Source organism: Sapajus apella, unplaced genomic scaffold (assembly GCF_009761245.1).
Source record: "Sapajus apella isolate SASKATOON/1434 unplaced genomic scaffold, GSC_monkey_1.0 scaffold243, whole genome shotgun sequence".
NCBI lineage: Eukaryota > Metazoa > Chordata > Mammalia > Primates > Cebidae > Sapajus > Sapajus apella.
Genome location: NW_022437183.1, coordinates 176,050 through 203,956, shown reverse-complemented (window position 1 = coordinate 203,956; position 27,907 = coordinate 176,050). Strand labels below are relative to the sequence as shown.

General features: G+C 38.8%; 1 protein-coding gene across 7 annotated transcripts in view; it reads right to left on the bottom strand.

Annotated features, from left to right (window-relative positions):
• Window positions 1-13,978: 13,978 nt before the first annotated feature.
• ZFAND4 (zinc finger AN1-type containing 4) overlaps window positions 13,979-27,907 on the bottom strand; it is a 72,102-nt gene continuing 58,173 nt past the window's right edge. For 4 of the 7 annotated variants that reach the window (XM_032271642.1, XM_032271641.1, XM_032271643.1 and 1 more), the window contains 4 exons: window positions 23,006-24,178; window positions 21,949-22,003; window positions 16,272-16,392; window positions 13,979-14,992 (listed from right to left, as the gene is read on the bottom strand). In XM_032271642.1, coding sequence (XP_032127533.1) covers window positions 14,857-14,992; window positions 16,272-16,392; window positions 21,949-22,003; window positions 23,006-24,178 — 1,485 coding nt within the window. In that variant the 3' untranslated portion in view covers window positions 13,979-14,856. Of the gene's footprint in view, window positions 14,993-15,672; window positions 16,057-16,127; window positions 16,393-21,948; window positions 22,004-23,005; window positions 24,179-27,907 lie in introns of those variants that run through there. The other 3 variants (XM_032271639.1, XR_004266160.1, XM_032271640.1) reach the window with 3 other exon arrangements.

Here is a 27,907-nt window from a genome sequence, read left to right as displayed (position 1 = left end):
GAAACCAGCTCTGCCAACACCTTGATCTTAGAGTGCTAGCCTCCAGAAATGTGAGAAAATTAATTTGTCCCTGAAGCCACTCAGTCTGTGATACTTTGTTATGGTAACCCCAGCAAATGAATGCAGAATCCTAACACCCTCTGGCATACTTGTTTTGTTTATTTCCTCTAGAATCTAAGTGTGTGGTAAAAGCAAGGATGTTTAGCTTAACACTGTATCCACAATACTTAATTGATCCTGACATCTAACAGAGAGGCTCCATTAATATCTATTAAATGAGTCAGTACGTACTGTATTTTAATGAAAAATTTCTAAGAAAATCTTTCTGGGCTCTACTTATTTTGCTAACTTTCTATTATAAATTTTTAGACTCTTCTGCATTGAACTTTATTTTTAATTTCTAATTTTGCTAGTTTGCTTTTCCTTCTTAACATAAGGTTGATGTGAATTTGGTTGTAATATTTCAGGACAACTGCAATTTTATTCAATTTCCAGTATTCACTTTTTTCCTAATTTCCATTTCCTCCTTTCGGTTTTCTGACCTCTTTTCACAAGTTTTATAGTTTTTCTTTCATGGTAACACGGACATTTCTATATGCAATCCTTTCTGGAATAAAGAATATGGCGCCATAAATTTTCTGGTGATGACGGCTTTAATGGTGCTTAATAACTTAAATAACTCAAAAACTTAAGTACTACTTTAAAATGTAGTATAATTGATTCTAGAATTATTTGATCTACATGTGAAGATTCTTTTTAGTCTTTATTGCTGTACATTTTAATGACAGTATTTTGTAACACAGTATTTCTAAGAAGGCAATGTTGACTTTTATATTTTACATGAATTTTCCTGCCCCCAAAGTGAACGTTTTATAAAGCAATGAAGTAAATGAGAAAATGAAATCTCTACTGTTTGTCCCATGCTCTACAAAAATCTAAAAACCACCTTGTTTTTCTCTGCTGACTTACTCTACTGTATCTACAATGGGTATTAAGGCACTTGCTACCTGGTCTATTCTACTTCTTTCTGCAGGTATCTTTTCTTAAAGTTGTTTTTAAAAAACTAGAACAAGTTTAGATTTACAGAAAATTTGCAAAGATAGAAACTCAAATTTGAGTTTCCATATAACTCACACCCATTCTCCCCTATTAACATCTTACGTTATTACTGTGGTATATTTGTCACAATTAATGAACCAGTAATGAGACATGATTTAAAGTCCATGCTTTCTTCAGATTCCCTCAGCTTTCCCTTTTCTGTTTCAGGACCCCATCCAGGGTACCACATGACATCTGTCAGCATGTCCCTCTACTCTTGGCTGTGACAGTTTCTCAGACTTTCCCTGCTTTTGATAACCTTGATAATGTTGAGGAATATTAGTTAGGTATTGTATAGAATGTGCCTTGTTGGACATTGTCTAATGTTTTCCTCATGGTTACATTGGGGTTGTGGGTTTTGAGAGGAAGACTACTAAAGTGTCATACTCACCACATGGTATCAAGTGAACACAATAGCAACATGATTTATGCCTGCTGATGTTGACCTTCACTACCTCGCTGGGGAGTTTGTCAGGTCTCTCCACTATAAAGTTACTCTTTTCTGCATTTCCAGACTACTCTTTAGAAGAAAATCACTATGCATAGCCCACACTTAAGGCTTGAGGCTATTGCTCCTCCTCCTCCTTGGGGGTGGAGTATCTAAGAATTATTCTGTATGGAAGATACGGCCCTTCTCCCTGATTAATTAATCCATTTCTATCAGTAGAAAATAATGGATATTTATTTTATACTGAGTTATAAGCCAATACTACTGAATTTTGTTGCTCAAATTGTTTTAGATTTGGCCATTGAGAATGCTTTTATTTGGTTCCTGTGTCCCCCAGCATACCCCATCATTCTTGTAAGTTTTTGATATCTTGGGGGCTTTTTTGCAGTACCTTCTTACTTTTTGGTACTTTAAGACATATTCCTGGCCGAGCATGGTGGCTCACGTCTGTAATCCCAGCACTTTGGGAGGCCGAGATGGGTGGATCACGAGGTCAAGAGATCGAAACCATCCTGGTCAACATGGTGAAACCCCGTCTCTACTAAAAATACAAAAATTAGCTAGGCATGGTGGCGCACACCTGTAGTCCCAGCTACTCGGGAGGCTGAGGCAGGAGAATTGCTTGAACCCAGGAGACGGAGGTTGCGGTGAGCCGAGATCGCGCCATTGCACTCCAGCCTGGGTAACAAGAGCGAAACTCCATCTCAAAAAATAAAATAAAATAAATAAAAATTAAAAAAAAATATTGATTATAATTTAAAAATGCTATATAGACTAGAACCTCAACCTCATTCATTTTTTTCTACTCTATGCACATAATAAAATGTTTCATTTTTTTCCTTGAACAAATTGGATATGAGTTTTTGGACTGTTCTTGCATTCTCTTCATTAGGATTTTGTTCTTTACATTTTTCTTCTATCTCAACAAACCTTAAATACTCTTTTGGAATCTAACCATCTTCCGTAGGAGGTATTGTAGGTCATTAGCTCAATCTCCTTTTTCAACCTTGTTCTCCCTTGCTTTAAACTACTATAAGGGAAAGACTACCCTTTTAACAGGTTCTGGTCAATAAAATACGCTAAAGTCACTCAGCAGGGCACCCATTCCTAAATAAAGAGAATGAAGTCTGACTAGGAAAAAGTCCTTCAGAATATACAGTTGTCCCTTGTTATGGTCAGAGATTGGATCCAGGATCCCCTACAGATACCAAAATCCACAGATGCTCAAGTCTCTTATATAAAATGGTATAGTAGTTGCACATAACCTATGTACATCCTCCTGTATAATTTAAATCTTCTCTAGATTACTTATAATACCTCATACAGCATAAGTGCTATGTAAATAGTTATACTGTGTTGTTCAGGGAATGACAAGAAAAAATTCTGTATATGTTCAGTACAGACGCAACCGTCTATTTTTTTCTAATATTTTCAATCCTTGATTGAATCCATGAATGCAGAACCCATGGATACTGATATGGTTTGGCTCTGTGTCCCCACCCAAATCTCATCTTGTAGCTCCCTTAATTCCCATGTGTTGTGGGAGGGACCTGGTGGGAGACAACTGAATCATGGGGGTGGATCTTTCCCATGCTGTTCTGGTGACAATAAGTTTCACAAGATTTAATTATTTTTAAAATGGGGGTTTCAGCTGGGTATGGTAGCTCACACCTATAATCCCAGCACTTAGGGAGGCTGAGGCGAGCAGATCACTTGAGTTCAGGAGTGTGAGACCAGCCTGACCAACATGGCAAAACCTGGGCTCTACTAAAAATACAAAAAAAATGGAGCTGGGCGCGGTGGCTCAGGCCTATAATCCCAGCACTTTGGGAGGCCAAGGTGGGTGGATCACGAGGTCACAAGGTCAAGAGATGGAGACCACCCTGGTGAACATGATGAAACCCCATCTCTACTAAAAATACAAAAAATTAGCTGGGCATGGTAGTCCCAGCTACTCGGGAGGCTGAAGCAAGAGAATTGCTTGAACCCAGGAGGCGGAGGTTGCAGTGAGCTGAGATCGTGCCATTGCACTCCAGCCTGGGTAACAAGAGCTAAACTCCATCTCAAAAAAAAAAAAAAAAAAATTATCCAGGCGTGGTGGCATGTACCTGTAGTCCCAGCTACTTGGGAGGCTGAGGCAGGATAATTGCTTGAATCAGGAGGGGGAGGTTTCAGTGAGCTGAGATTATGCCACTGCACACCAGCCTGGGTGACAGAGTGAGACTCTGTCTCAAAAATAACAATAAAAATTCACTTTCCATTTAATGTGAATAAAAGAAAGTAAAAAACAACAAAAATAATGACAACAATAATAATAATAAATAAATAGAAATGGGTGTTTCCCTGCAGAAACTCTTCTTCTGCCATGAGAGGTGTCTTTCACTTTCCATCATGACTGGCCTCCCCAGCCACGTGGAACTGTAAGTCCAATAAACCTCTTTCTTTTGTAAATTGCCCAGTCTTGGGTGTGTCTTTATCAGCAGCATGAAAACAGATTAATACAGATTCGGAGGGCTGACTATATATATTTCTTCTCCTAGGCCTCTCCTCCATCACCTCCCTCACCACTTTCCTAGCTAATTTTCATTACTCTTTCAGAAGTTTCAACTTCAGGAGTCCTGAACTAGGTAAGGTGCCTGTGGTGCATACTTGCATAGCTCCACATATTTCCCCTTTATATTTATCAAAATTAAAATTGCATAATAACACAATTAGTTGTTTAAAGTCTGCCTATATTGCGATGTAAACTCCAACTAGTTTACTACTATATCCCAAACACTAATTATAGTCCTTTGCATCTGGGAGGCACTCATAAACAATTTGAATGAATAAATTTGCAAAAGGTTACCTAATAAAGCGTAGTGACTAAGTACATGTAAGTTAAGCAATATTTCCACTCTTATCCTTAGGCCCCACCATGCTAATCATATTCTTACTTCTTTGCTATGTACAAAATTCCCAAACATTTTAGATAAACCAACAATACAAAAGAAAGACATTATGACTGACAAAGAATCCAAGAGAATGAATTTTAAAAATCCAATTAAAATCTTTCTAGGAATAAGGCTGAATAGATTACTTGAGCCACCCCTCAAGCTGAAAATGCTGGATAAAAAATTTATATAGGCTTAAAGAATCAAAGAACTGGGGCGACTCTCAAGAATCACTGGGATAAAATCGAAATGAAAGAATGCATCCAAAGAGGTAAACAGAGCACCGAAATCCTGTGTTCTATGTGCATATGCCAAGCCAAGTAGTGTGACTTTGGTTCTCATGGCCTCCCAAAGCCAGAGAGACAGACATCAGAGCTCAACGTCACCTAAGGAAGACCCTCTTCTCCCCGAAACTGGGATCCCACTCTGCCTCCCAACCCCCAAGTCTGCAAAGAAAGGTACTTTGAGGCTTGTGGAGAGGGAGCCTGAGGAGTGGAGGAGGATATGAGAAATTATAAACAAAAGCCAGTTCCCAGGGAACAAAAGGGAGAAAAGAAAAGGCGGAAGGGGGAAGGGAAGGGTAGGGAAGGAGGAAAAAGATAGAAAGGAGTTAGCTAAGAGTGTGTCCTTGTTCAGGGAAAATACATACTAGAAATACATACAGATGGATGGGCATGATGTCTGCATCTTATTCTCAAATGATTCAGAAAGACTAATGGTAATTGCCAAACACATGCTGACAGATAGTGCAGATATGGTGAAATATTTATTTAAAAAATCCAGAAAGTTCTTTTTCTGCACTTATAACTTTTCTATAAAGTGGAAAGTATTTCAAAATAAATAAGAATACTAAATTAAGATAAAAGTCAAATGATTATTTGAAGAATGTCTTCAAGAATAATAACTATCAATATACTAATACGATTAGTAGCCTTAATAGGGACAGTCTTAATCTGATGATAAGATCCAGGTATGTTTTTTCCTAGACACTGATAAACAAGAAAAGTAATGGGAAAACAAAAACACATGAGCTTCACAAAAAAGAAATTAAAAAGCAAAATAAACTATGGCATAATTTTAGGCAAATGAAGGAATTTAAGGGGAATCGGTTTTATTTTTATGTTTAGAAAATGATCCATTGCCTATCACAGGTTTAGTAATCTTGGATTGCAGAAAAGATATCTCATACTCTTACTAATTGGGTCTTCAATAAATATTTCAAAAAATGTAATATTTTAACTTTATTAGTGTCAGATTTTAAGTCAACCTAAAAACAAGGCAGAAAAGGCTATAATTTAACAGAACATAGTATGCTTTGGGGCTAATAGATACTTCTTAAAGTGGATAGATCACTAAAGAGACTTAGTACACTCTTTTCTTTCGAGATGTAGTCTCACTCTGTAGCCCAGGCTGGAGTACAGTGGCACGATCTTGGCTCAGTGCAACTTCCATATCCCAGGTTCAAGCAGTTCTCCTGCCTCAGCCTCCCGAGTAGCTGAGATTGTAGGAAACCGCCACCATGCCTGGCTAATTTTTGTATTTTTATTAAAGATGGGATTTCACCATGTTTGCCAGGCTAGTCTCAAACTCCTGATTTCAGGTGATCCACCTGCCTCAGCCTCCCAAAGTACTGGGATTACAGGCGTGAGCCACCCCACCCAGCTGAGATTTAGTACATTCTTAAAAGCTTTTTCATTCATTCAACAAGTATTTATTGAGGGCTTAAGCACATGCCTGGTGATGGTGGATGGGATGCTTGGGAGCAAGGATGGATAGATGAACAGGAGAGCAATTCCTGCTCTCATGGACTTGCCATTTTGTGCAACTCAAAGGCTCACACAAATGTCAAATTAAGCCTGTTGTGGATTTCCTTTCAGGGAAGGAAAATGTTTCCAAGAGGAAGGGCATTGACCTAGATAGAAATATATCTTGGCAGGCTTTCTTCAGGAAGTAATGACGGATGATATCTGAAAGAAGAGTGGGTGTTAACAAGAGAAGATATGCTGGAAAAGCTAAAAGAAAGTGAATGTGGGCAAATCCCAGGAAGCTTGGGGAAATATAGTGCAAGATGAGGAAGCAGGAGTGGGCCAGACCACAGAAGCCTTACTAGGAAGAGGAAAGGTTAAAGATTTGGCTCTGCCATAGACTGAAAGTTTATGTGTTCAAAATTCATTGAATTCATTAGGGTGAATATAATTCCCAATGTGATGGTATTTTGAGATGGGGCCTTAGGGAAGTGATTAGGTAATGAGAGCAGAGCTTTCATTAATGGGATTAGAGCCTTTATAAAAGAAACTGAAGAGGGAGGCCCCTTGCGCTTTCCACCACATGAGGAAATGATGAAAATATGGTCACCTGTGAAGAAGTAGGCCCTCACCAGACATCAGATTTGCTGGTGCCTTTATTGGACTTCCCAATCTCCAGAACTGTAAGAAATACATTTCTGTTGTTTTTATGGTATTCTGCAATAGCAAGCCAAACAGAATAACACAGGGTCTTTATCCTAAGAACAAAGGCAGTCACTGAAATATTTCAAACATTGATGTGCTCAAAGTTTTGTTTCTGTAAACTCACTCTAGCTAAGTTTAGAAACACGTTGTAAAGGGCACAGAACGAATTCAGGGAGCCTAAAAATTATGGTAACATGGATTAGTGTAACTGCAGTAGAGTAGGGAATTTGAAATAATCGACTTATGGACTGAATATATATGTCCCCCACACCCCCAAATTCCTGTGTTGAAGCCCTACCCAAGTGTGGCTGTATTTGGAGTAAGAAAGTGATGTGATTAAGGTTAAAGAGGTCATGAGAGTAGGGCCCTAACCTAATAGGACTGGTATCCTTATAAGAAGGGACAGACACTGAAGAGCTTCCTCTCTCCCCAGTGCCCCTCACCCTGCTACATATGTACCAAGCAAAGGCCACGTGAGGACACAGCAAGGAGGCTACCAACTGCAAGCCAGGAAGAGAGCCCTCACCCACAAAGAACCCTGCTGGACCTTGGTTTGGGACTTCTAGAATTCAGAACTGGGAGAAAACAAATTTCTGTTGTTTCTAAGCCACTCAGTCTGTGGTATAGTTGTCCCTTAGTATCCATGGGGGGTTGGTTTCAAGACCTCCTGTAGAACCCAAAATCCATGGATGCTCAAGTCCCTTATATAAAATGGCATAGTACTTGCACATAACCTGTGCACATCCTTTTGTAGTTACACTGCCTTGTTTTGAGAATGAGAGGGAAAAAAGTCTATACATGTTCAACAGATGTAAATATGCTTTTTTAACTGAAATATTTTTGGTCCCCAGGTGGTTGAATCTATGGATGTGGAACCCTCAGATATGGAGGACCAACTATATTTTGTTGTAGCAGGCTGAGCAGATAGATTTTGGTACCAAGAAGTATGGTATTTCTGTAACAAATACCAAAAAAGGGGAAGTGGCTGTGTAATCGTTAGAGGCTGGAGGAGTTTTAACATGCATGCTAAAAAAAAAAAAGTCTATCATGTCTTGAAGGGACTGTTGATAACTATGGACCAAGAGGTGACTGGATTAAAGGTAATTCTAGGCCAGGTGCAGTGGCTCATGCCTGTAATCCCAGCACTTTGGGAGGCCAAGGTGGGCAGATCACTTGATGTCAGGAGCAAGACCAGCCTGGCCAACATGGTGAAACCCCGTCTCTAACAAAAATACAAAAAGTAGCTGGGCGTGGTGGCAGGCACCTGTAATTCCAGCTACTCAGGAGGCTGAGGCAGAAGAGTTGCTTGAACCTAGGAAGTGGAGGTTGCAATAAGCCGAGATCATGCCACTAAACTTCAGCCTGGGTGACAGAGCAATACTCGGTCTCAAAAAAAAAAAAAAAAAAAAGGTAATTCTTATAAGGGCTCAGAAAAAAAAGAGGAGAGCCAGAGCCAGAGAGTAACCTCCATATTCTTACGGAACACATATATCATCATCAATAGAATGTTCATGGGAATGATGGACTTTTTTTTTTTTGAGACAGTCTCGCTCTGTTGCCAGGCTGGAATGCAGTGGCGTGATCTCGGCTCACTGCAACTTCCGCCTCCCGGGTTCAAGCAGTTCTGCCTCAGCCTCCTGAGTAGCTGGGACTACAGGCACATGCCACCATACCCAGCTAATTTTTGTATTTCAGTAGAGACAGGGTTTCATTATGTTGACCAGGATGGTCTTGATCTCTTGACCTTGTGATCTGCCCACCTCAGCCTCCCCAAAGTGCTGGGATTACAGGCATGAGCCACTGTGCCCAGCGCATGATGGACTTTAAAGGCCTATCTGGTAAAGTCTCAGAAATGCAGAACAGGTTAATATAGAAACAAAGAAGATTCTTGTTATAAAATAGAAAGAACTTAGTTCAGTTGTGTTCTAGTGTTTTGTGAAAGGTAGAAATTGTGAGCAATGAAACTGGATCTAAATTTAGCTGAGGAGATTTCTAAGCAAAGTATTGAAGGAACAACTTGGTTTCTCTGCCACTTAAAATGCAAGGAAATAAACTGAAGGAATTTTAAGCAAAAGTAAACTAGAACTTGAAGATATTGAAAATTCTCGGCCTGTCCACATTGTAAAGAAATGAGAAAGCATGAAGAGAGCATTAAAGGTGTGGCTGAACAACCATTTGATAACATTAGTGTGGGTGTAGACCATAGATTTAATCAGCCACCTGAGCAGAAGCCAAGAATAGAGATGGGATTATACCAGCAGAGACACTGCCAGCTGGAACTAAGGGACAGGAAAATCAGAATGGAATGAAAAAAGGCTGTAGGACTTCTCAGATTCTACAGATATAGACAACAGAGCTATCTGGCTATGAACATGAGCTATCCTTTTAATAAGTGAAGAATGGCCCCAAAAGTGGTTCAAATATTGCCCATGAACCACAGGCTGCCACTCTCACCACAGGCCTAAGAGGCTGGGCTGGTTCCTCCTCCATTTCAAAGGGTGAGACCTCTTCATTCAGGGCAGGCCAGGATCCCACTGCCCAGTACCTCAGGGACAAGGCTGAGGTCCAGTTCCATGGGGGTGACAATGCCATCCAAGTGGGCCTGAAGGGCATAGCATCGAATCAAAAAGAATTCTAGAACCTTAAGACCAAATGGGATTTGCCTTGCCAGGTTTGGGGACTTGATTGAAATTTGTCATCCCTTTTTTCTTTCTTGTTTCTCCTTTCTGAGATGGAATGTCTTTCCTACGCCCGTCCCATCACTGTGTTTTAGAAGTGCATATTGTCTGATTTTACCGGTCCACAGCTGGAGAGGAATTTTGCCTCAGGGTGAATGGTACTAAAAGTTTCAGCCATACCTGATTTATGCTTAAATTAGGTTTTGGATTTTGGACTCTCGAGTTGATACTTAAACAAGTTAAGACTTTTAGTGTTGTTTGGCTGGAATGGAGTATATCTGCATGTGACAAGAACATGGATTCTGGCAGGCCATGAACAATATGTTATAGATTGAATGCATGTGCTCCCCACTTTAAAATTCACATTTTGAAGCCCTAACCCCCAGTGTGGTTATATTTGAAGTAAGACAGTAATTAAGATTAAATTAGGTAATAAGGGTTGGGGCCCTGATCTGACAAGACTGCTGTCCTTATAAGAAGTGACACCAGGGCTGGGCGTGGTGGCTCACACCTGTAATCCAAGCACTTTGGAGGCCAAGGCAGGCGGATCACCTGAGGTCGGGAGTTCAAGACCAGCCTGACCAACATGGTGAAACCCTGTCTTAAAAAAATAAAAAATAAAAAAAAATAAGTGACACCCGGCTGGGCACAATGGCTCATGCCTGTAACCCCAGCACTTTGGGAGGCCGAGGTGGGTGGATCACCTGAGGTCAGGAGTTTGAGACCAGCCTGATCCACATGGAGAAACCCCATCTCTACTAAAAATACAAAATTAGCCAGGTGTGGTGGTGCATGAATGTAATCCCAGCTACTTGGAAGGCAGAGGCAGGAGAATCGCTTGAACCTGGGAGGTGGAGGCTCCAGTGAGCCGAGATTGAGCTATCGCACTCTAGCCTGGGAAACAAGGGCAAAACTCCGTCTCAAGAAAAAAAAAAAAAAAAAAAAAAAGAGACAACCAGAGAGCACTCATGCTCTTTTCCCTGAGGAAAAGCCATGTGAGGACACAGCAGGAAGTCAGCTGTCTACAAGCCAGAAAGAGAGCCTTCACCAGAAACCGACCCTGCTGGACCTTGATCTGAGACTTGTAGCTTACAGAACAGTGAGAAAAATTTCTGTAGGTTGTGATGTTTTGTTGTGGCAGCCCGAACAGACTAATACACTGACAAAAATTAGGAAGCATTGAGGTAATGTGTTGTTAAGCTAATTCCTCATTTTAAATAATAGAGTATAATAAAATAATGTCTAAAATATACTGGCTAGCATTATGATGGTAACCACTAGGAAAACTAAAATTGATTATTAGAAGAAATTGGAAGGGGGCGTCGATGACAAAATTTTACTTTTTTTTGAGATGGAGTCTCATTCTGTTACCCAGGCTGGAGGGCAGTGGTGCGATCTTGGCTCACTGCAACCTCTGCCACTGGCGTTCAAGCAATTCTCCTACCTTAGCCTCCCAAGTAGTTGGGATTATAGGTGCCTGCCACCATGCCCAGCTAATTTTTGTATTTTTAGTAGAAACAGAGTTTCACCATCTTGGTTAGGCTGGTCTTGAACTCCTGACCTTGTGATCTACCTGCCTCGGCCTCCCAAAGTGCTGGGATTACAGCTGTGAGCCACTGTGAACAGCCTACTTTTTTAGCCCTTAGTTTTTCTAAAACCATGTATATTAGTTTCATCAACCATTTCAAAAGTTTTTAATTTTCAAAGAACACTTAAAATATCATGCCTTCATTTCTTTTTTTTTTTTTTTTTTTCTGAGACGGAGTCTTGCATTGTCACCCAGGCTGTAGTGCAGTGGCACGATCTTGGCTCATTGCAATCTCTGCCTCCTGGGTTCAAGTAATTCTCCTGCCTCAGCCTCCCAAGTAGCTGGGACTACAGGCGTGTGCCACCACACCCAGCTAATTTTTTTGTATTTTTAGTAGAGACGGGCTTCACCATGTTGGCCAGGATGGTCTTGATCTCCTGACCTTGTGATTCCCCTGCCTCAGCCTCCCAAAGTGCTGGGATTACAGGCGTGAGCCACTGCGCCCAGCCCATACCTTCAATTCTTAAATTTCAGCATTCAGGGCTGGGCACGGTGGCTCACGTCTGTAATCTCAGCACTTTGGGAGGCAGAGGCGGGCGGATCACCTGAGGTCACGAGTTCGAAACTAGCCTGGGCAAAACGGTGAAACCCTGTCTCTACTAAAATACAAAAAATTAGCTGGACACAGTGGTGGACACCTGTAATCCTAGCTACTCGGGAGGCTGAGGCAGGAGAATCACTTGAACCCAGGAGGTGGAGATTGCAGTGAGCCTAGATCGTGCCACTGTACTCCAGCCTGGGCAACAGAATAAGACTCTCCATCTCAAAAAAAAAAAAATTTTTTTTTCAGTCATTCAGATCATTTGTATGATTTTTGCTATATTAATCCTTGCCAATTTTAAACCAACATTTTAAATCTAAATTCATGTATTTTACTTTTATTTATTTATTTATTTATTTGAGATGGGGTTTCTCCATGTTGGTCAGGCTGGTCTTGAACTCCTGACCTCACGTGATCCACCCACTTCAGCCCCCCAAAGTGCTGGGATTATAGGCGTGAGCCACATTTTACCTTATTTTTAACTTAAACTGCATATACTTATATTTTCCAATACATTAAAAATATATAATTATTACAAATGCTCGCCCATGTAATACCTAAAATTATCTCATGCTCCAGGAGTGGAAGAGGGGTTACACTTTGAAAAACATGACTAGATGCAAAATTTGATTATTTGTCTTGATGGCTTAAAAACATTAAACATATATGAGAAAATGAATTCCTGTCTTTTTAAAAATAATTAAGTCTCTCCATGAGTTACACCACTGATAGAATTTTAAGAGCATCTGAGTATTTGGACTTCTCATTTTAGAATGATTACATTAAATATAACCTGAAAATATTTCACGTAGCTAAAAGTTAAAAATTTTAAGCTTTTAGTGCTGTTAAAACCAAATGCTGTTTTAAAAAAATCCAGAAACTGAACTTTGTCATATAAAATGGGCTTACCTAAATAAAACAATATAAATGCCTTTTTTACAAAGTCATGGGGCCAGGTGCTGTGGTTCATGGCTGTAATCCCAGCACTCTGGGAGGCCAATGTGGGCAGATCACTTGAGGTTAGGAGTTCAAGACCAGCCTGGCCAACATGGTAAAACCCCCAGCTCTACTAAAAATAAAAAAATTAGCCAGGCTTGGTGGTGAGTGCCTATGATTCCAGCTACTCCGGAGACTGAAGCAGGAGAATCGCATGAACCCAGGAGGTAGAGGTTGCAGTGAGCTGAGATCACACCACTGCTCCCAGCCTGAGTGACAGAGCAAGAAGACTCCATCTCAAAAAAAAAAAAAAAATTGTCCAATGCATCAATTTATTCAACTAATGTTTAACCAGTACCTACATGCATTCCACCCTGCTAATTACTGGAAATGCAAAGACAGATACAATGTATCTAAAATTTGGAATGTGTCTGTGTAAGAATCTAAAGCATAAGGAAATGCCCCTAAATATAATAACTGGTTGAATTAAAACTGTTCAGCTCTCAGTTACTTGAAAACTGGTAAAAGGATGTAACTTTGGCCACAACCTCTAGTAAAATTTAGAGACTTACTTCTCTTTATAGTCTTGGTTTAAAAAGCATAGTACACTACCTCAAGTATGCCCTAAGCATTCATATTTGTTTGTAGAATAAATATGTTATGGTCCATTTCTCATCAGTCTATCTCTGTAATGCAGTTCTTTTATTTTAAATGTCTACAACACATGTTTTTTTGATAGGGGAGGAAACACTGAATTATTCACAACACAGATGAAAATATTTTTCATCCACCTATATCCACCCTTCTTAAAGTATGCCTTCAAACCCCCATTTGCATGGCTCCTTTGCTAACTTTTAGCCATTTCCTCTTGTAAATGTACTGGCCTCTTTGTCTGAAGGCATCTGTCTCAACCAACATTTCATTTCTTACTGGAGCAAGGGCAGGGAGCTTTCCAGTTCATTCAACCTTAAGTGAAGGAAGAGGCCCCCTCACAGCTACTATTTTAGCCTTCTGGTACCCTTAGCAGAGTCTGCTACCCCAGAGCTGCAGAGTCTACCTGGGTTGGGTGATAGTTGTTTACCAGGGTTCAGCATCAATCTCAACTGAGCTTCTATACAGCAAGTGGCCTCTCAAATGCCTTAATGGTTTCTGGTTATACCTGGGGAAACAGGGTCCTTAATCCCCTAAAAGAATACTTTTATACTGAGAGTTGTTTTTTCCATGTAAAATAAATCACTCATTTAATTAGTTTTATAAAAGACAAAGTATTTATAAAAGAAAAATTATTATAAATAAATAATAAAACTCATAATGAAATTGAATATTTATTTGAATTTCTCCTGGTAATAGCACTCAACAAATAAGAGAAACCAAGCTGCGAGATTTTGTTTTAAATGTAGCCATTTTCAAAAGGTAAAAAGTTGGTTTCTATATTTAATGGCAAGTGGGACATCTTCTGTTTTAAAATTAACATTCAAAAAGTAGTAAAATATACACTATCATGAACATGATGTGTTTATAGAGTGGATACATGTCTGAATGCCAATCTGAATGTGGAAGAAATATATATCTGTTAAAAACCACACTGGAAAAATGTTCTTTTTTTTTTTTTTTTTTTTTTTTTATCAGAAGTAGCTTGAAGTAAAAAGGAACTTGCTAGTAAACCCAGTAAACTTTCACACATGGGATTTTAAAAAAATCTCCACTCATCCCACCTATGAAAAAAAAAAAAAAAAAAAAGAAGAAGAAGAAGGAGAAGAAAAGAAAAATAAAGAAAAAAACCATATGGTCAATTTGAGTAGAGCCATTCATTACATGACTGTTCATTCTGTACAATGTGGAAGGTTGGTTATTTAGAAAATATTTAATTTCCTAACGTGCATCTTTTGAAGATTTGTCTATTAAAACTGCAATATCAAATATAAAACACTTAACACAAGACATGCAATAACAAAGCTAAATCATCCAGTGTAAAGTTTTTAAAACTACTTTGAAAACTTTTGTTTCTCCAAGAAATAAAGGTGTAAAATACAGTAGTAGTCTTGTTCTCCAACAGTATGCATTGTATGTTTTTGTTATTTGGCAAATCTTTTGGAGTCGAACAAAGATAATGCAGTCTAAACAATATTTCTTCTGTCATTATAATACGATTCCCGAGCAGAACGGTAAGGTGCAGAGGAAGAGTTAGATTTTTGGAAGTTTTGGTGCATTAACCACAGGATTTGCCTCCTGCAAGTATCTCCTCCCTGTACTCTTGTAATCATAGGTACAGCCATGAGTTTCTGCATAACGATGAGATGCACAGAAGTTGTTTCCACATCTAGAGCACAAAAAAAGTTTACATGAATAGTTGTATTTCTATGAAAGGCTCATCTCTCTAGGAGCTTGACTTCAGGTATTCCAACAGGGCCCTTGGTTCTTTTTAACAATTTCAGTGCTTACATTTTCCTTCCATTGGTAAACAAGCATAAATACCCCCAAAAAGAACAAATTGTCTATGAACATGACAATTTATGATAAAGAAGCCATTATAGAATGAAACAGGGTATAGAACTCTTATCAGTAGTAAAACTGCAAAAAGCTGATAAATATGCCTATGATTTTTCTTATACTTAGTAAACCTGAAAGAATTCTGAATTTGAGAAATTCAGTCTAATGAGAAAATTAAAATAGTAAAATCTGTCATGAAATGATTTTTAAAAAATATTTCTAGTAACAAGCTGTTTTCATTTGAACAAGATATTCAGTACTCTGAAAAGCAGTGATTGGGCTGAGTGTGGTGGCAGCTCACACCTGAAATTCTAGCATTTTGGGAGGCCAAGGTGAGAAGATCACTTGAGGCCAGGAGCTCGAGACCAGCCTAGGCAATATAGTGAGATCTGTCTCTACAAAAAAATTTTTAAATTAACCAGGTGTGGTGGCACATGCCTATAGTCCTAGCTATTAGGGAGGCTGAGGCAGGAGAATCGCTTGAGCCCAAGACATCAAGGTTGCAGTGAGCTATGATCGCACTATTGCACTCCAGCCTAAATGACAAAGTGAGACCTTGTCTTTAAAAAAAAAAAAAAAAAAAAAAAAAAGCCACAGCAGCAGTTATTTTCAAGCCTGGCCTCAATCTAAGGGCAGAGAGACAAGATAATATCATATATTATCCTGAAGAATATCAATCAATACTAATGAAATAAATAATTATAGTAAGAAAAATTTCATACCTTTCTGGAAATATACTATTCATCTATTTTATATTGACTTCTAATTTCTTTTTGTTAAATTTTAAACAGATATTCAGGGAGAGGCTCTTCCAAGGTGCCATTCAAACAAAATCCAAGGAGGCTCATCATAACACAAAAAAGGTAAACTCTCAGATTGGTTTAAACCCCCTAATTTAAAGAACAAGGAAGGAACTGTTTTTGTCTTTTGGAAACCCATGAGCTATCTACTTGTTCTTTACTTCAGCCGATTAGTTCAACTGAAGATAGCTATTTGAACATCATCTTAATGATGTTATCAATAGGCAATTTAAATATTTTATTTTGCATAATCCCCAAGCTGGATTACCACAGAGAGAGCATCTCAGCCTCTCCAGCTGGCCAACCTGCCTGCATTCGTAGCTAGTAGCCAGTCCTGTTTTCTTTCCACAAAGAAAACAATGATTTGTTGTTTTCTTCTTTGTGTGAGGTGGGGCTTTCACAGGTGGGAGGTGATGAGTAGTACATTCTCCTATTTAGAGAAAGGACACCTTGATTAACACAGGCCTAAAATCCTAAACATGAAATACTGTTAAGCAAAACACAAAACACAGTCCTATCAAAGTAAATATCTATGTCATAAAAATTAATTTGTGCTATTTTTATATCTAAAATTACTTAGAAAGTCTACATGTCAAGTTGCAGTAGAACTATTTTTTTTTTTAATGTGGTAGGTTTCTACTGATTAGCACTTATTTTTTAGAACTTTTTATCCACACCACTTTTCTGATTATTTCTAATGGTAATCAGTTCATATAAAGTACACCAAATTTTGACAGAGAATAAAGAAAAATGTCTGTTTCAAAATCATATTTGATGAAACTGCTGAGAAGATGATTGCAATACAAACATTCTGTTTGTTCACTCCCAAAAAGAAGTACCCGAGTATCATAAAACATGTCTTTTAGTCCAATTATACCACAGGAAGTTAAGTTCATCAAATCATGAGCAAGTCATTTATTCTTTCAAAACTTCAAGTTATTTTTAAGATAATAGAACATGTATTTTTCTCTTTAGGTTAATAAGCACTTTAAGGTCAACTAGTCCATATATGTAAAAAGCACTCTGAAAGTTTTAAGCATGTTATAATTATATAAAATGTCATATTAGTAACAGTGACTAAAATAGTACACAGCTCAATTTCACAGTACTACTAGTTTTCCAAAAATATTTACTGAAGTCTGTACTACTGTAAGAATTAAATCAATTTCTTAATGTCTTTTAGAACTGATCAAAATGTCAACAAACCCCAGTCATAAGCAGAGAGGCTCAAAGTTACTTCCCATAGTTGATAAAGTGACAGTGCAAGTACACAGTGCTTGATGTCACTCAAAGGTTAAGAAGCAAGAGGCAAAGAAAGAATCCAAGAACAAGTGGAAAGAGTGGGGTAAAAATGGTAGTGTCAATGGTGCTGGCACCTTTTCTCCACCACTGAGAAAGATTTGAGAGGCCTACCCTTGTTATTTATTTGGCAGCTAAAAGCCTAAAAATCCTTACAGGGTTCAAAAAATTGGATTTACAATTAATTAGTTTTCTGTTTTTTGTCAAAACAGAGATTAGGTAATTTGTACCCAAGCCCAGCAAAATTAAGTCTTCTTTATTACCAGTCTAAAATACACTCTCAGATCTTGCCAAAACTAGAAACAAAATTTGAAACAACTGAGTGACTCTTAATGGTACCTGGGTACTAACTCAGTTAATAAAGTTTTCTTTCTCAAATCCACTTGGAGCTACCAGGAACATCTCACAAAGGTGATGGGGTAATTCCACTACCTAAAATATTTTTAAAAAGATATTTACTTGCAGTTGCACAGGACACCAAAGAAAGGCATATGTTACAGGATGTCCAATGGAAGTTAATCTACTCAAAACTATCTTTAAAATTCAGGCTTAAGATATTATTCCTTAAACAATGTTGGAAGAATCTCTGATGATAATTTAATTCACTACAGTCACATTTTCATTTTTTTCTTTCCTTTGGAGATGCTTAACTCAATATTCTCCACACTTTGTCATTCAAGAACTCTTGTGAGGCTGAGCACAGTGGCTCATGCCTATAATCCTAGGACTCTGGGAGGCTGAGGTGGGCGGATCACTTAAGGTCAGGAGTTCGAGACCAGCCAGGCCAACATGGTGAAACCCCACCTCTACTAAAAATACAAAAATTAGCTGGCATGGTAGCACACGCCTGTAGTCCCAGCTACTTGGGAGGCTGAGGCAAGAGAATTACCGGAACCCAGAAGGAGAAGGCTGTAGTGAGCTGAGATCGTGCCATTGCACTCCAGTCTGGTCAGGCAACAAAGCAAGACTTTGTCTCAAAAAAACAAAAACAGCAAAAACTCTTGGAATGTGTAGAGACCGAGAACACATTAGTGACAGTAATGAGGCAGCACACAAAAATATAAGTGCAGTCCTTTATGAGAGCAGCTTCCATACATCCTTCTACCACTCAAAGAAAACTGTTAGTCAACTACTGTGTGCTAGAAATCATTGCTAAACATATCGTTTACCTACTATAAACAAGAAAAATCTAAATTCCTTGGACTGGCATTTAAGGTATTATTATGCCAGTACAATGCCTTTCTAACTATCTGGAGACACTGTAATTTACCACATCATACCCACCCTGAAGGATGTACCAAGTCCATCCGCATCTGAAGTCTCTTCTAAAATAAACTCTCTACCTTGTCAATCCAGTAGAATTTGACTTATCCTGTAAGACATCCTCAATTATCAATTCCTCTCTGAAGCCGCCTCAACAGAAAAGCAGCAAAAAAGTAATAAATTAGTGTTCCAGATGCAAGGTTGGTAGTCATCTGCCTAAAATCAATGGCTAAAACTATAAGAATGGATAGTTTCCAAGGGAGACCTTATAGTGAAAAGAACAGAGGACCAAGGGAGGAATCCAGGAACTCAATTAAATGAAACTTACATTAAAATATATAGAGACTCTTCTAGATAATTCAGAATGATAGTTATTATGGTGAGAAAAAATGGCAGCAAGTTACACATCTCTACTGAGGCTAGCAGCTGATACTTCAAACCTAAATGAAATCAAACAAAAAGAACACATATCTGGGGACCAGCAGAGGGCTGGTTAAAAAAAAAAGGAAAATTGAGGTTAAAATAAAAAAGATTAAAAGAAAGGAAAAAAATTGTAAAAAATGCGATAGCTTAGAAAAAAAAAAGAAAAATATTTCAAGAATGAGGGATACAAAAATCAAGTAAGATAAAAGATACGGAGGCATCCACTGGATTTGAAATTATGGAGATCTTCAGTGACCACAGCAATAGCAGTTTCAGAAGAGCAGTGAGACACGAAGCAGCACTGAAGACTGAACTAAAGCTGAGTGAGTAGGGATGGGGGAAATGAAAATTTCCAAGAAGATTAGCTGTGCCTTAGGGCAGGACAGAGTTATTTGTCAAGGAAAAAGAACAGCTATAATATTAAAAGTCAATAAATTACAGTAAACAAAACAATGTGATACTGGCATAAAACAGATATGTAGACCAATGAGTAGAGAGCCCAGAAACAAACCCTTGAATACATGATCAAATGACTTTCAACACAGGGGCCAAGACCATTCAATGAGGAAGTACAGTGTTTCAATAAAAGGTAAGAAAATGGGATGTTTACATGCAAAAGGGTGGATCCCTTACCTTAAGTTCTATACAAAAATTAACTCAAAATGGATCAAAGACCTAAACATAAGACCTAAAACTATAAAACTTCTAGAAGAAAAGATAGGAGAAAAGCTTCATGATATTGGATTTGGTTGTGATTTCTTGAATATGATACCAAAGGCACAGGTAACAAAAGAAGAAAATAGACAAACTGGATTTCCTTAAAAATTAAGAACTTGTGTGCATCAAAAGACAGTATCAACAGAGTAAAAAGGCAACACACAGAATGAGAGAAAATTTGGCAATCATTTATATCATAAGGGATTGATATCTAGAATATATAAACAACTACTAAAACTCAACAACAACAAAACCCAATTCAAAACTGGGTAAAAAACATGAAAAGACATTTCTCCAAAGAAGATCTACAAATGGCTGATAAGCACATGAAACTACTTATCAAGAAATCAACTTCACTAATTAGGAAATCAATAATCAGTAACACTAATCACAGATATACAAATCAAAACCACAGTGACATCACCTCACATCCATTAGGATGGCTACTAGCAAAAAAATAGGAAAATAACAAGTGTTGCCAAGGATGTGGAGAAACTGGAATTCTTTTGCACTGTTGATGGGAATGTAACATAATACAGCAATTGTGTAAAATAATATGATGGTTCCTCAAAAATTTAAAAATAGAAATAGCTTCTGATCCAGCAATTTCATTTCTGGGTATATACTCTAAAGAAATGAAAGTAGTGTCTCAAAGACATATCTGAATACCCATGTTCCCAGCATCATTATTCACAATAGCTAAAACATGGACACATGTTAATAGACAATACAACTGTCTGTTAATGGATGAATGGATAAGCAAAATGTGGTGGTGTGTGTATGGGTATATATAGTGTGTGTGTATGTGTGCACATGTACACACATGCACAATAGAATATCAGCCCCAGAAAGGAAAAAATTTGACATATGCTACTACATGGATAAACCTTGAGGGCATTCTGATAAGTGAAATAAGCCAGTTGTAAAAAGACAAATACTGTATGATTCCACTTCCATAAGGTAAGAGTACCTAAAAAATTGTAGAGTTAGGAAATGAAATGGTGGCTGCCAGGGTGGTGAGATGGGGAAAAGTGTTTCAGTTTTGTAAGATGAAAAGTGATCTGGAGAAGGATGGTGGTGATAGATGGCCAAGAATGTGAAAATCACTGAACTTTATACTTAAAAATGGTTATGACAGTAAAATTTATACTATGTTTATTTTACCATGATACAAAAGAATTGAAAAAATATGCAAATAGATTACGACTTTATAACCTTGGGCCTTACATAGGAATGAAAAACAAACCCTAAATGTCTTCCATAAAAACATAAAACTCACATGACAACCATAACAAATGTTTTAAAACCTTGGGGCTACAAAGGTGGCACATCTTTGGTAATGAGTTTCCTATCCCTGGTCTGGGTATTAAAACATTTAAAAATATAGCTTCCTTCCTCCTTGAAAATAATGACTGGCCAGGCCAGGTGCAGTGGTTCATGCTTGCAATCCCAGCACTTTGGGAGGCTGAGACGGGCAGATCAGGAGGTCAAGGGATCAAGACCATCCTGGCCAACGTGGTGAAACCCCGTCTCTACTAAAAATACAAAAATTATCTGGGCATGGTGGCATGCACCTGTAGTCCCAGCTACTTGGGAGGCTAAGGCAGAAGAATTGCTTGAATCCAGGAGGCAGAGGTTGCAGTGAGCAGAAGAGAGTGACATTGCACTCTAGCCTGGTGACAGAGTAAGACTCTGTCTCAAAAAAGAAAAAAAAAAAAAAGAAAAAAAGACAAGACTGGCCAAGACAACACATTTTTAATGTGTTACTACTGTATTGGCAGAAAAAAGTGCTAATGTTATATTATAGTCAATTCCAATACTATTGCCTTGGAAAGGGCTGGCCCTAGAGACTATCCCTTTCTTTTATTCAGAAATGACCAGTGCGCATCACAAAGAGATTCTTACCACCACCTCTGATGTTCGACCATGATGGTGAAAGATATCTTTCTAGGGTAATTCTTCAAAACCCACATGGCTCTATGGTGGCCAGCAGCTAAGGTAGTTGAGAACTACGTATTCATTCTTCAATAATCTTGGCTTTTTTGACATAGAAAATACCTCTTCCAAGGTAAGAGATCCCAATTTCAATTTTGTTTTATTCTTTGTATGTGTCCTACAGTCAGTTCTCATAATTATTTTCTTAATTGGAAAAACATTTAGGGAGACAATTTAATCTGTACGTGACACAGAGAATGTTCTTCCTGTTTCTCTTGGAAAATTCAACCAGATGCATAATTATGTAATTATCAGCCTTATATTGTTTTCAAAATTATCTGTAGCTTACCTACTCTTTTCCCTGCTGCTGCATTATTTCCATTCATTCCAATACCATGGGTAGACTAAAATTAAAACACAAAACATCTACAGAGGTAAGTCAACGAAGAATAGAAATGATCAACAAACATGAAATACTTGTAACTTATCACTAAGATGCTGTTGGACTTTTATTTTAAATTATTTAATCCAATTTTTGTTAAATTAATTCAGAACCTGATTCCACATCTAGCAATATTGTGTTTATTATTTAAGAGGGTAAAATTTGCTGGGCGTAGTGACTCATGCCTGTAATCCCAGCACTTTGGGAGGCTGAGGTGAGAGGATCACCTGAGCCTGGGACATCGAGCTGCAGTGAGCTGTGATTGCGCCACTGTGCTCCAGGAGTTTGAGAATAACCTGGGCAACATGGTAAAACCCCATCTCTACAAAGAATACAAAAGTTAGCCAGGCATGGTTACATGTATCTGTAGTCCCAGCTACTGGGGAGGCTGAGGTGGGAAGATTGCTTGAGCCTGCAAGGTCAAGGCTGCAGTGAGCCATGATTGTGCCACTGCACTCCAGCCTGGGTGACAGAATGAAACCCTGGCTCACACACACAGAAAAAAAGCGAGAGAAAGAGAGAGTAAAATTTGCTGACTCAAATGAAAAGTTCTTACTTTTCATTTGATGGAAAAAACATTAAAAATACTTAGCATTTAAAAATACATATTGCTAGGTGCATTGACATGTACCTATATTCCCAGCTACTCAGGAGACTGAGGCAGGAGGATTGCTTGAGCCCAGGAGTAAGAGGCCAACCTGAGCAACATATACATACATACACATCTGATAAACTGTTTACATGAACTTATTTTCAAATTACTGTTCTCAGTTCAGGACTAAACCAGCATTCAAAATTCAACCATCAAGAAGATTTTCTACAAACTAAATAAACATTTTCAGATAAACTTATGAAAACAATAAAATCTTAGCCTTCCTTATTTATGTAAACAGAAACTAAACTTTAAATATGTTGGATCACTACAAGGATAACTATTAGAGCATGTCGAAAGGAAAATACTTACGAAAAAAAATTCTGTATGTTCTAACTGGGGAGAACTTTTCCTAAGGTTTTCTTCCTGAAAATGCTGGAGGTTTGTAGACAGCCCAATTCCAGGGGTCCGAAGCCTGCCTGCTCCACGTGTGCTCTGTAAACTATCTCTGCTTGTGCTCCGGGCCAGTGAAGCAAGAAAACTGATATTATTTACACAACCAACAGGCTCTTTGGAAGCCTTGTTAGCCATTTCTGTGATATCCCGAGCCTCAATTTTGGAAATAACATCAGATCTTTTCCCAGGTGAATCAACTTTAACACCTCGAAAGTGAGTAGTCCTAGAGAAAGAAGAATCAGTTATGTTTCGAACATCCAGTGACTGGAACACATTTTGAGAAGAAGACTGTAGTTTCCCCGACTGAAAACATTTGGACTGTCTCTGTGGTTTCACCAGAGAATTATGTAGCGACCTTGGTGCAGAACAGCGAAGAGGTGACAAGAGTCTGTTCTTGTGAGGACTTAATTCCCGGTAGTTAAGAACTGAAGCCTCTACAGATTCCCCATTCAGCACTCTTGCAACATGCTTGAGATGCTGGTCTGGAGCTTTCAACCCTTTGTCAGCATTAATGAGTAACAACTCCGGATTCACTTTGCATGCACCTTCTAAGCCACTGTTGTGTTCATCAGCATTTCCTTCTGCAAATGAAGCCAGTGAGCCTACTTCAGGTAGAAGTGATTCTTCGGTTACACATTCTTCTGTAGGTGGAAGTAAAACAGTGTCCTCCCCATTACTAGATGGCAAGTTTCCTAAAAAGTGTTTCGTCCGCCTAGGCAGGGATGATCCAAGATGGAGAACAGAGTCAGCAAGCTGTTCATCATTTCTCAACTCCAAGTGGGGTATCTGAGGAGGCAGTTTGATGCTGCTACTGGAGTGAGACAGTGTGTTATTCTTCCAGTTATTATCTTCCTTAAGAAATTCACCAGTGATAGAAGATATGGGTCTCTCAGCAGGGAGTTGAGTTACCAAACTTGAAATTGCATTCCTGGATGTTTCGGGCAGATACGTGTTCCCAAGAGAAGGTAAACAAGATTGCCCAATGTTGGGGAGAACCCTTAACAATCGGTGGCGAGATGATGCAGTGGAACCACTAGAAGGTCGAGGAGCTATAGGTGGGTGAGGTTTTACCTTGACAGCTTTCTTAGGCTAAAAGAAAAGAATAAATATACAATTTCTTTACACAGTCATTTTCTCTGACCATTAATAAAAATTAGTGAAGGAAGAAAATGTTACTTACCATAACATACTGGCATTTTACTATCTCAACTTAAAATGTTTAAAAAGAATAAAATATTAAGATTATGATTGAGAAGATGTTATTTTCCCTCACTGAGTACACTTTTCTGAGAATATTAAAGAAAAATAATTTTGTTTTATTTTCCTTACTACTGTTTCTCAGAGTTTTACTAAGAAAAAAATGAGCTGATTATATTAGATACGACATTGCTGACCTATTTTAGGTCCCCAACAATTTTTCCTAGTATACTGAATAAATGTTTCACTAGACTGGTATACAGAAAAACAGTTATCAGCCAAAAAAAAAAAAAAGGAGTTAACAGGCCTAAACAGCTATCCTTGAAAAGACTTGCTGGCAAGGTTGGCCTTTGGCTGCCTTCTGGGAACGTCTATTTGAGGAGGTTCAGGAGGGTTCCCATGAACCTAACTGATAAGAGTGGCCTATTGTGCCAAACTGTTTATGCAACAATACAGTTCATGCTGAAGACCTGCTTTACTTCTGGGAGTCTGAACTGTAAACGCTAGACAGAGGATCCCTACATGAAGTGGCCCAGTAAAATCCCTGGGCACAGAGTCTCTAATGAGCCTCCCTGGTAAACAACATTTCACATGTGTTGTCACAACTCATTGACAGAGGAATAAGCATGTCCCATGAGACTCCACTGAAAGAGGACTCTAGGAAACCTGGTTTCCTCTGGATGTGGCTCCATGTACCTTTTACCTTTGCCGATTTTGCTTTGTATCTTTTTGCTGTAATAAATCTTAGCAATAAGTACAACTATATAAAACATACTATAGTCCTGTGAATCTTCCTAGCAAACCATCACACCTGGGGTGGTCTTGGGGCCCTCTGGCACAGATTTTAATAAAAGTACCATAAAAATTCAAGATCTTATAAATAAAGTTGAGAACTAAACATAAGAAATCTTATCTCTTAAAAATAAGCACAAATGGTAGCAAGCAGGCATGAGGATGGAATGGAATATCTTATGACATACCAATGCTCCCACCTACATAAAATATTAAATATATGAAAATATAAGAAAAGCTGGCTAATTCAGTGGATACCAACTAAGGCTAGGAAAATTAGAGGAGCTAAGAAGGAAGAACCTTGGAAAGATGAGGCTGCTCCTATTGACGCTTTTATCCTAGAGATGGAGTTTTGCTCTTGTCATCCAGGCTGTAGTGCACTGGTGCAATCTCAGCTCATTGCAACATCCTGGGTTCAAGTGATTCTCCTGCCTCAGCCTCCCAAGTAGCTGGGATTACAGTCACCCGCCAACATGCCTGGCTAATTTTTACATTTTTAGTAAAATCGGGGTTTCACCACGTTGGCCAGGCTGGTCTCGAACTCCTGACCTCAGGTCATCCACCCACCTCAGCCTCCCAAAGTGCTGGAATTACAGGCATGAGTCACCGCTCCCAGCCCAATCTGCAATTCTTTATCCAGCAAAAAATTCTTCAAAAATGAAGGGTATGATTTCTGGGCTGTAGAGCTTAATGACAGCTGCCTAAAACTGAATTTCTCCATGCTCCAGAAAAGCTACATAGATCAATAACATACACAAATAAAATCACTCATAACCCATGCCTCAGAAAAACTGGGAGACATATAAAAAGGAACTTCAAAATATCCCACAATTCAAGAAACTCCTCTGAGCTCCATGCCTGTGGTAAGAGACAGGCAAGAGTACAGAGCTTTAACAACAACAACAACAAAAAAAAAAAAAAAAAAAAAAAAGGAAAAAAAGAGAGAGGTTTGCTGGTGGAACAAAGAAAAATCCACAAAAAACAAAATCCTACTTGACTATGAAGATACTAAAAATAGGTCTAAGATATGGGATATCAAACACAGGCTACTGGGAAATTAAAAGGAAGTTACTTTTTTTTTAATGTGCATTTTTTTTGAGACAGGGTCTGACTCTGTTACCCAGGCTAGAGTACAGTGTTACAATAATGGCTCATTGCAACCTCACCCTCCAGGCTCAATTAATCCTCCGAGTAGTTGGGACTACAGACACATATCATCGTGCCCAGCTAATTTTTGTATTTTTTATAGAGATGAGCTCTCCCTATGTTGACAGGCTGGTCTCAAACTCCTGGGTTCACGCGATCCGTTCTGGGATTATAAGCATGAGCTACCACAGCCACCGTTAAAGTTGCTCAAGATAAATGAGGTAGCTTCAAGAAGGCATCGCTTTTGGAGGGAGAAGGGGTAAATTGAAAAAAAAAAGGTACCCATTGAGACCTCGATAATAAAATTAAACGAAGAAGCAAGAAAGGGAAAGTAAGGATCCTATGAAAACAAAAGTGAAGCACAAATGAGAAACATACTGACACTGCCCTCCAATAAGAGTGTCATTGATTTGGGCCAGGCGTGGTGGCTCACGCCTATAATCCCAGCACTTTGGGAGGCCAAGGCGGGAGGATCGCTTGAGCTCAGGAGCTCAAGACCAGCATTGGCAACATGGCAAAAACCCATTCCTACCAAAAATACAAAAAAAATTAGTTGGGCATGGTGGCAGAAGCCTATGGTCCCAGCTACTTGGGAGGCTGAGGTGGGAGGATTGCTTGAGCTCGGGAGACAGAGGTTATAGTGAGTCAAGATCACGCCACTACACTCCAGCCTGTGTGACAGAGCAAGACCCCATCTCAAAAAATAAAAATAATTTTAAAAATAACAAATAAAAAAGAGTGTCATTGATTGAAAAAAACTGCATTTCCCTACACCAAAGGAAGAGGGTGCTCTTGAAATAAGAAACTTACTTCCCTATCAAAATTCTTGCTTCTGTGTATTAATACGTAACTGTTAATACTTATCTTAGTAAAGAAAATTATGGAAAATACAATCAGGAAATAAATAGAAGAAATAGAAAAATCCATGTAAAGCTACTATAAAAATAAAACAGAAAATGAGAATCAGAACATTTTAGCTAATGAAAATTCTCCCTAAAACAATGAAACAAAAGAAAACATCACAATACCCCAATTTAAACAGCTTTAAGTTAGTATTTGCAGATATTTTTAAAGTCTTATCAAATCATAAATGCAAAAACTCAAGGCACAATGGATTAAAAAAACAGGAAGATATGAAATGACAGCTGAGCAAACCCAGAAATACTCTGCAGAAAACAAAATCATCTCAGAAATGAAGACTAAATTACAAGGTGGCCAAAGGAGACCAGAATTCTACTGAACATTTAATAAAAAGTACTGAGGCCGGGTGTGGTTGGCTCATGCCTGTAATCCCAGCACTTTGGGAGGCCGAGGCAAGTGGATCACCTGAGGTTAGGAGTTCGAGACCAGCTGGCCAACATGGCGAAACCTCATCTCTACTAAAAAATATAAAAATTAGGCCGGGCGCGGTGGCTCACGCCTGTAATCCCAGCACTTTGGGAGGCCAAGGCGGGTGGATCACGAGGTCAAGAGATCGAGACCATCCTGGTCAACACGGTGAAACCCTGTCTCTACTAAAAATACAAAAAATTAGCTGGGCATGGTGGCGCGTGCCTGTAATCCCAGCTATTCAGGAGGCTGAGGCAGGAGAATTGCCTGAACCCAGGAGGCGGAGGTTGCGGTGAGCCGAGATTGAGCCATTGCACTCCAGCCTGGGTAACAAGAGCGAAACTCTGTCTCAAA